At 37.9% G+C, this 9,848-nt stretch overlaps 1 protein-coding gene across 2 annotated transcripts in view; it reads right to left on the bottom strand.

The window, feature by feature from the left end:
* Positions 1–4,419: 4,419 nt before the first annotated feature.
* Positions 4,420–9,848, bottom strand: part of ARHGEF10 (Rho guanine nucleotide exchange factor 10) — a 110,834-nt gene continuing 105,405 nt past the window's right edge. The window contains exon 29 of one of the 2 annotated variants that reach the window (XM_034060674.1): positions 4,420–8,283. In XM_034060674.1, the coding sequence (XP_033916565.1) occupies positions 7,769–8,283 (515 nt within the window). In that variant the 3' untranslated portion in view covers positions 4,420–7,768. The remainder of the gene's footprint in view (positions 8,284–9,848) is intronic. The other variant, XM_034060675.1, reaches the window with a different exon arrangement.

Below are 9,848 nucleotides of genomic sequence, written 5' to 3'. Positions count from 1 at the left end.
GGTCTGGCCTACCTGGCAGCTGGAGCAAATGCTCTGCTCCTCAGTAAAATTTGCCAGCAGATGACATCAAAAATTAATCATCCCAGTCCCAGGGGGTTGATTCTTGTCAAGTGAAGCTACAGAATTTCTTGTTTAAGAAGGTTAGGAGTCATTTAACAAAATTGTTATTTCACCCAAATGAAACACTCAACCCTTACCCTATGGACCAAGAGGCTTTAAACCTTCTAGATAATGGGCTTGGAACATAGCTCACACAGGCATATGAAGGATAGCTTTTACAAGCAAGCAAGGTAGAACCGTGCAGGTAATGTACCCATGGCATCAAGGAGCTGAGGATGATGCCATGCTCAATTATTTACCCAGGTAATTAGATGGACTTTGCAGCCTTCACTCACCGATTCCATGACATTGTAGGCACATGTCTAGCACACCAGGTAGGACTGGTGTGCCTACACAATCTAGACTTGCTGCCAGTGGCTATGCAGATGCATAGCTGTTGGTAAGCTATTCTTTTGTGGGTTAGATTGGCAGCAAGGCTGTCTTGGAAAAATAAACACTGCAGCATCAAAATTCTGAAACTGGCATAGGTGAAACTCAGTAGCATTCCATGTGTGCATACCAGAGTATCAGACACATAGTGGCAGTAGCTGGTGTGGGTGGTCCCTGCAGTACCTGGAGCTCAGGTCCATGGCCAAAAGCCAAAATATAAATAAAAAAAAATAAAACAAACCAAACCAACAACAACAACAAAAAAAAACAACAAACTCCCCCCCCCCCCAAAAAAAAACCCAAAAAACACAAAACAAACAAACAAAAAAAAGGGCAACAAAAAAAAACAAACAGAAAACCTAACTCATTTTGCTCATCCTGTGTTTGACAGCTGAACACCCCTATATGAAATGCTTTTTGGTATTATAACACAACAGCCTCAAGAATTGTTTTGATGCTATTGCTGCACAGACAAAATGCTTACTGTATTTCTGCTAAGCAGCCAAAGATGCCTAAACTACTTGTTGAGTATTTGCAATACAAAACCCATATATGTTGTAGGTATGTTACATAGACTATGTTGTATACACCCAATGCTGACCCCAGCTGATCTGTCTGTGCATTAGTTTTCACACATCCCTATAAAATACCCAAATAGTAGAAATGAATGTAAAGAGCAGGTTGTATCAGGGGCATTATCAGCTTGTAGCAGATAATTCCCAAAACAAGAATTTGAAGAAGAGAATGAAAACAAACCCTTGCTCTGTACAGTGCTCTGAGATTATCCAGCCATAACCAGCCACAGGTTGTCCCACCACCTGTCTCATCAACATGCATCCATGACTATGAATTGTGAGCAAAACACCTCGTCATCAGTACATTTCTCCCAGAATACTGGTGTGACAATGAGACCTCCTCGTGTACAGGTGTAGGCTATGTGCCCAGACAGCAGGGTTTGTGCAGGGCATGGACTGGCACATGAATCTCAACTGACAGAGCCTCAGGAACATCACAAAGTGCTCTTGAGTTCAGCAGTGTAGATGCAGCTTAAGTTAACTGATGGTGTCAGTTGCTTGTGATCAGGATTAAGGGCATCACAGACTGCTCTGAGCAACATTGCAGAGTTGTGTTTACAAATCTTGTCTGACCTAGGGGTAATGCTCATTAATGCAGGTAGTCTGTGCTACCCAGCTCTCCAGAAAAAAAAAAACAAACAAAAAAAAACACAACAAAATAAACCTCTTCAGTAAGGGAACATTAAAAAAGCATTTAGTGCAGTCTGAGAGGCACATTCTGCAACCTGAAATGCACACAGAAAGAACAAACCAGAAAAGCCCACAGGAAACAACTTCTACCCTTGGCTTTGGAAGTCATGGGTCAATAATTTTTTTGTGCCAACATTCAAGGCAACCCTGATGCTCAAGGTGAAACCCATACAATTTCTCTCCAATGTGGAATATTGAAAAATGAAAATTCTGTAACCGCAGCTAAGCTGTAAATGGTTTCTTGAATTCAAAGCCTTTCTTTTTATCTTCATTTGGGCATGTAAATGTACAGATTTCAGTGGAAATTAGGTACTTTGGTGCTTGACAAAACTTTGCTGGAGGCTCACCTGAATCTTTTGATGTCAAAATACTCCTTAAATCACATTTCCAGTGAATTCCTACAATGATTTCAGCTCCCCCAAGGTGTGCTATTTTAATCCTAGGTGTTCTCACTCATCTTCCAGGGATGTTCCAGGGACACACATTAATAATAACTATGATTATCCCTGGAGTATAATATACACAACACGAGAACTCGCAGTTCTGCTGTCAAGGCCTGTTTTGCTGGAGGAAAAGAAAAAGTCTCTTTGAACGCCTTTGAAGGTCATGCTGTGAAAGACTAACTGCCTTTACAATGTGGTTTATGGAGCTTGGCCAACGCACTTGAGGTGTTTTTGGTCATACATCAACATTGTTGCATTTCAAATGGAGGCACACAGTAAACCCTCATTTGCCTAGGAAATTTTCAGAACCTTTCATCTGAAGCTGCTTCAGTGTTGCTATTTTGATTCTTTTTTTTAGGAGACAAAGAGTATTTCTGGCAGCTTGGTAGCCAGGCATGCCTTTCAGGAAAAATGCTAGGATCAAATGAGCACAAGTAAAAGGCAGTGGCATATCAACCAATTGGGAAAAGATATTGAGCTAGATTTCTTAAATCAATAGCAGATAAATCTTGCAGTCTGCATGCTGCATTTGTGAGGAAGTGGGATGTAGATTCTACATACAACTACAGATAAACCAGAATTTTGAGCTGTGGCATGGTGCATGCAGCTGAACTATCACAGAGTAACAAGAGTCCACATCCCAACCGCTGGTAAACGTATGTATAGGTATCTAATCTATGCTAGTATATATTTCTGTCTCCTGACCATAAGAGGCTAGTCTCAAGTTCTAGACTGCTGGCAACCTTCCCATATGAAGTAGGTTGTATGGATACATGTCAGGCCACATTAGCATCAAGACACCAGAGGCAGAGAGCCTATTATGCAAGTGGGACCACACATTTTACATCCATGTTGTTAATCAGTACCCAAAATATCCCAGATAAGCAGCCTTGTCAGTGCTGTCTGATGGGAGCAGCCCAGGCCAGGCTCAGTTTCAGAGAGCCAGCTACTGACTATGATCACAGATCAGGACCTAAGTTGCTGCCCTACTCCTGGCCAGTTCACTAGCACAGTTTCAACAGCCATGCGTACAGGATGTCTGCAAGAAGGAAGCAATTTAAAGGGCTAATCATGGGCTTAAAGAGCAGTAGTGGCTTTAATCTGTGTGCTTTCACAGAGTCATCATGCAGCTTCAAGTCAAGCAAACATTCTTCAACTCAGCTTCTTCCTAGCTACAGATTATATTAATCTGCCTAACAGGGCTATTATGTGAAGTATTATTACTATGTATATATGTAAAGCAATCTAAAAATACTGTGTCAACTCCATGGTATAACTCATTGCAATACAGATGAACTCTTACAGAACCCTCCATTATAGCTGCATCTTTCAAACCACAGATTTTTCTCCCCAAATGCATTTTGCAAAAAACTGTTTGTCTTTATGTGCTCAGAAAATTAAATAGCATAGAAGGAGAAGGAACACTGAAGTTTAAGCACAGAAGCATAGTTCAGGAAATGCTTCTCAATACTCAGTCTTCTCTCCAACAGGTAATATTTAGCTCTCAGCCTCAAACCCATAAATAATGATCAGTAAATTCCCTGTGGGACAGAATCTGCCTTCAGATGCATGAACATACAGTATCCTGCATCCTGCACTCTTGTGATCTGACATTTTTCAGAACCATATATTGAAGAGATGTGGTATAAGAACAGGAACAAAAAGGCCTCACTAGCAACCAAGCAGCAACGAGTAATTCTTCTTGTTTGTTTATAACAGTGCACATACACACAAAAAGGCTATTGCTGACTCTGATGAATACAAGTCTCCATATTTAAACACAATCATGGGGCTCTGTATATACTCTTTAGGGCAGATTAATTAAAAAGAATTGCCAGTTAGCAACTGAAAATTAATTTCCTCTGTTAACACTTTGCTATATTACACTCATTTGGAATATTAATTCTTCTCATTTTTATGCACCATGCATGCTGCCCAAACTCCATGTAGACTGCATAGCAGAAATTCTACTGCTTAAACATTATTTGGGTTCACTAATACACTGGTCAAATTTATTCTAAGAGACTGAATAATTTTGAGAAATTCCATTTGCTGTGTTTAAATTGTAGAAACTAAAAACCTAAAGATACATTCTCATTGTCCTAATCATATACCCTATTTTCCCTTTCATGAGTCCATTAATATGTATATTATTCATTAGTGCATGCCACAAATTCTAGTCTCCTAGTTAAAATGGTGACCCAAGAAATGTACTTCTAGAGTTAATTTTTATCACATTTTTTATTAAATATTTCTCTCAGTTTATACTTTGAACATAAATACACAAGTTGTATGGCTCATGTTATAAAAGACGCTACTATGTGTTAGAAAACATATATAGATATCATAGTGGTTACACTTGCGCCCCTCTTTTCCTAGTATTTTCCATAACTTCTATTTATCTAGAAAAGCAGTATCGGAATGCAAAATCCAACCTATCTATCAGCACAGTCTACAACAGCTATAAGGACTATTTGCCAGCTGTAAGAGAAACTTTGGTTTCTGCCTGTTTCCATAAGGCAACACCAATTAGCTGAGTATTAAAAAACGAACATTGCACCTTGTGCTCAGTTAGTTACTAAAAACCTAGTTCATGTCAATGTATATTTATAAAGACATACAGCTTCATTTTTGCTTTACAGGTTAGTAAGATAAATAGATACATATTTTCAAAATGGCATAACGCAAATGAGGGACCCAGTTCTGCTCTTACTGAAGTCATGCTGGCAACAGAGGAGCAGAGTTGTACTTTGTTTCTACTGTGTTATTGATAAAACTGAAGAAACTTACATTTCAGCCAGTAGATAGGATGAATTTCACTTTAAAATTCTCATGTATTACTCCTAGCAGATCCTGTAATAACGCCATGTATAGATTTCCAGTTGAATGTATGGTGGACTCTGCTTATTGCTCCTAGTGATAAAGATCCACAAGGGAGTAGTCCTGAAGGCACAGACGTGGAATCCCACATCCAAGAAGCATGCAGAAAAAAAACTGTAGTCTTTTTACTGCAGTGTAGCAAAAGGATACTAGATTATATATGCTTTAAACACAGAAGAATCTTTTAACTTGTTTTTCAATATACATACATTAAACTGTACAAGGTAGTACTTCCACACAGTGGGCAAAGAGCAGCTCCCAGGGCCATAGCTATGGAAGAGTGTAGAAAATGCAACTGGCCTTGATCCCTCAAGCTGGGCAAGCCCAGGCAATAAGCCAGGGAGAAGAGGAAAAGTTTGGGGAAATGTTGCCAGCTGCTTGGCTTAGAAGCACTCTGCCCTATTTTTTTTTCTTGCACCAGGACTCATGCCAATCCTAAGCCCATGCTAACACTGACAGTTGGATAAACTGAAGTCGCAAGATACACAGCAAAAGACACAGAATAAAAGCACAGAACAATAATGAAGACCCTAAGCCTACAATCCCATCTGTAGTAAGTGTCCTTCATGACTCATTGAAATTTGTGCTATTATGGCTCAAGAAACCTGTTCTCATAGGAATGTAGGGTGTGGGCAAAACCCCTAAGAAGAAACCAGGGTGCTGATCTGTTATTTGAAATACCTATCTTGGTGCCACCTAGAAGGCAAAGACTGATTGTGCTGGCATTCCCTCTGTCCCATGTACTAGTTGGAAGATGGCAGGAAGACCTGACCTTACTCTGGTGTTCTGAAAATTCAGACTGAAAATTTAAGATATACACATATCTACTGCAAAATAAAGAAAATAAATTTCAGCAATACTTAATAGTAAAAATTACTATAAAAAAACCAAAAACAACCAAAAAACCCAACCCAACTAAAACTTTATCCCATATCAAACAAAATAATTCAGTCTCAAGTACTGTTTACCTTGAACTGTCACATGCTGGGAAACACTCTAATTATGGTTGTTGTTGATTTAAAATAGGCAGATTGAAACAAAACAAGGTGGAACCAAGGAGCTTGTTTTAGAAGTAGCAGAAATAATTTCAATGGTACCAAATAACTTTCCTTAGCAGGATATGTAATAATTATGGTACGAAAGCAACCAGAAGTTTTACTTGATTCTACTCACTGCATATATCTGACAAATGTTCTGCTTCAGATATATTTAATTTGCATTTTACTGATGGGCAGTATTAGAGTTCTTTACATATTCAGCAGAAACATAATCATCCTAATTTCTCTGCATTTTTCAGTCTATTGATGAGGGAAAAGGAAGTTTCCAGTGACTCAGTTCAACATGTTATCTGTATTAAACATATTTTGACTGCAGGATGTGTCTCATCACAACATCTGTGTGAGCTGAAGGCTTTGTCTTGTATTCCACATGTGCAGTCAGTAGTGCAAAAAGGAATTTCAGTAAGAATCCCAAATTCAGAGTTTCTTTTGGAAATACACAGATTCATTAAGAAATGACAATTAGATTTCTCTTTAGAACTCATCCCCCTAACACTACCAAAGCAACTGCTTCCCCAACTGAGTGAATGAAGCTGTGCATGTTATTTTCACAATATCCATTTATGTGACCACGTTTTGCTGAAACTCTGTCTGGAAAGAGGTGACCACCACTAAGATATGACCATATCTCTGCTGTTGTGCTGTGACATAATTTGACTGGCATTTGCCTGAGGACACAGCACAAATCAATTGAGGTAGGGCCTACACTCACAGTGATTACCCTGCACTTCCTATAGATATTCCAATATTAGTATCTTTCTCCCCAGTTAACAGTTTCATTATCAATTTACTGGATGCACATCTGCCTTCAAAATGGCATAGTCCATGTCTAGCTTTGGTACTGAGTTGCTGGGGAGAATGGGTTAACAGCACTAGAATGCACAGCTGCCCTATACCTGTATTTTCTGTTTTCTGTAAACTATAGCATCTTTTGAACTTTCTCTGTGTAATGAAGGTGAGTCACAGACACATTGCACCTACCAAGAACATGAATGCATTTTGTACTGCAACATTTTTAATAATACTGAGCATTAGAAATATTAATAATAATTAAAATCTATTTTCTATGTTGAAATAAACAAATACCAATCAATTAATATAACTACTTTCGTCCAGACCAAGCTCTGGCTTGTGATACAGTGTTACAAACTATTCTAGTAATTACCAAATTATTATTAGCTTGCATTAGACTATTTATTGTTTTAAAATATTTTCTAATTTGTTAAAATCTACTTGGAAAAATAAACAACAGCTGATTTACATCAGCAAAAACCAGCATGAGACGTGGCATGTGTTCCTTGCCTTCTCTAAGTGCTATCGAACATAATTATGATATTTATAAATGTGAATATAAATAAGGTAGAGATTCTAAAACCATTTAAAAGTGTCTAACAGATCCTTTCTGTTCTAAGTATCAAGGACAGCATTAATGACTGAACATTTCTGATACTCTAATACTGCAGAATATTCTAAGTATGTAAAGACTATCTTGCAACTCTTAATCCTGTGATCACAGCCTGCTGAAATTGCTTCCAGGTGCATAAAGTCTATCCATTTGGGTCCTAAGGTGGCATCTGCTGTAAAAGGGTATCAGATGTTTTTAATAGCAGAAGGTGTCTTGGATTTAGTTCAGTTAGATATTTAATAGTGGAATTTGCCAGACCATCACTGAAGACACTAGCTCATCTTGTCGCTGCTGCTTGATCTTCTTGTTCACTCTTCTGTGTCCTTGGCCACCAGAAATGACTAATACTGAACTTGCTTTCATTTTTTTTGATCTCTGTCTTTTACTTTTAAATGAGATGTTTTGATCTTTCAAAAGCTCGTAAATGTTACTGTCTTCTGGCCTATGTTCTAGGGAACTTGATCCATGAGACATAGTAAGGGATCCAGAAGATGATGACAAGTCACTTTTTTGTGCAATGGATCCTACTGAACCCCCCAACCAAATTGCTGTGTCATGGGCATTACTAAGGGAAGAACCTGGTCTTTCATTGTGCAGAACATTCTTTTGGTCATCATCTTTAGGTTCTGAGCCAGCAGGCAGGCTGTTCCGCATTTTGTTTCTGTTCCTCTTGTTTATAGATGCAGCCGTTACAAGAAACTTGACTGGGCCACTGTGTGCATGATACGACACTATTCCTCTTCCTGGAGCCAAAAGAGATAGACAATTAAAGAAAATTTTAGTACATTGTTTCACCATAATTAATGACATTTGCTCAGAATAGCATAACTCTTAAAACCCTATTCTGCCTTGTGTGTACACAATTTACAGGTAAAAAAAACCCACAAAAAAGTAATTTAATGTACAACAAGTGATTTAGGACTGTACTATTAAATCACCTGAAACACGGCATTATAAATTTAATTTGACTTACTTTTGTTCTCTGTTCTCACAAATGTAACACTGAGTTTTCTCCAGTAATCCGTGTTTTTCAATTAATCCCCTTGTACCTCTGTACCTCTCCAAAATAAAGAGAGGAACACCTGTTTCACTGTAACAGACCCCTCCACACTATACAGCAGGAATTAGAACTCATCCTCTAAATGGCTGTCTAGTTACCATGACAGATTCACAAGGAAATGACCAAACCATTATTTTCACCCTTTTAAAAAAAAAACAAACAAAAAAACCCCAAGTATTTAAACGGTAGGATTTTTGTGGTACAAGGAAGATTAACACTGTGCAAATAATTAAAATTGATAAAAACCCCAAATTGACTATGGCCAAATTCAGAAGCTATAACAATATCAATATGTGTGGCTTTTACAGCAAAAAAGAAGAGGGGAAAATGTGATTCTACAAAATAGCTACAATATGGGAAAGAGCTAGCCTATCAAAGGGAAAACCCCACAACCCTACAAATCACTCTGTCCATCCCTAACTCCCTAATGCATTCCAAGATGTAATAAAACATACCCTGATTTATAGAAAGTGCAATGATACAAAGATGAATTATCACTTGGAAGCAAAACTGGAAAAAAAATCACAATTTTTCAGTTCAAATTCCAAACACAGAATCAAAGACCATAAAAATAGATCTCTAAATGTAACATTGCTGGATCTGTGAAATATGACAAATCTTAATCCAAAATAAATGCAAGAACATACAGATGATATAAACCACAATAATGAAAATAGACAATGAAAGAATAAAAGGAGAGATTTTCTGATTCTGCAACTATGCTTTTTCTTGTATTGCATTTATTTTCACCTAACATAGGTTCCACATTTATCCTGTGTCATACTGGATTATCACTGCATATTTTGCTGAACACAGAGGACTTAGTTTTCATTTTGCAAAGTTACATAAGCTCTCCCCTCTCTCCAAGGAAGTTTCAAACAGCTTGCCTCAAAACCTGCCAGCTTCCCACCACAGTGCAAAGCTCGAGCAGAACTGTGAACCCAAAACATCCAAAACACTGGTGCAAAGCCCCTACTAACCATACGTCTAAAATCCTGCTTCTCCTAGTACCTTAAACATTTGCAAAGTGATACAGCAGTATTCATGCATTTGTATTTCAAATGTGGTAATACGAAAGTAACTCGACTCTCCAAAACACAAAAATCTTGATCATTGTCATAAAAATTAAAGATATATTCTTATATATTCCAGGTCTCCAGTTTGGGGAGAAAGGGCATAAAACCAATTTACTGAATAAACAGACAACACACTATGTTTTCAGCATCTGTGTCTCTAAACCTAATGCAT

The sequence above is a fragment of the Melopsittacus undulatus genome, chromosome 3, assembly GCF_012275295.1.
Source record: "Melopsittacus undulatus isolate bMelUnd1 chromosome 3, bMelUnd1.mat.Z, whole genome shotgun sequence".
Lineage (NCBI taxonomy): Eukaryota > Metazoa > Chordata > Aves > Psittaciformes > Psittaculidae > Melopsittacus > Melopsittacus undulatus.
This window is presented reverse-complemented; position numbering and strand designations above follow the sequence as displayed.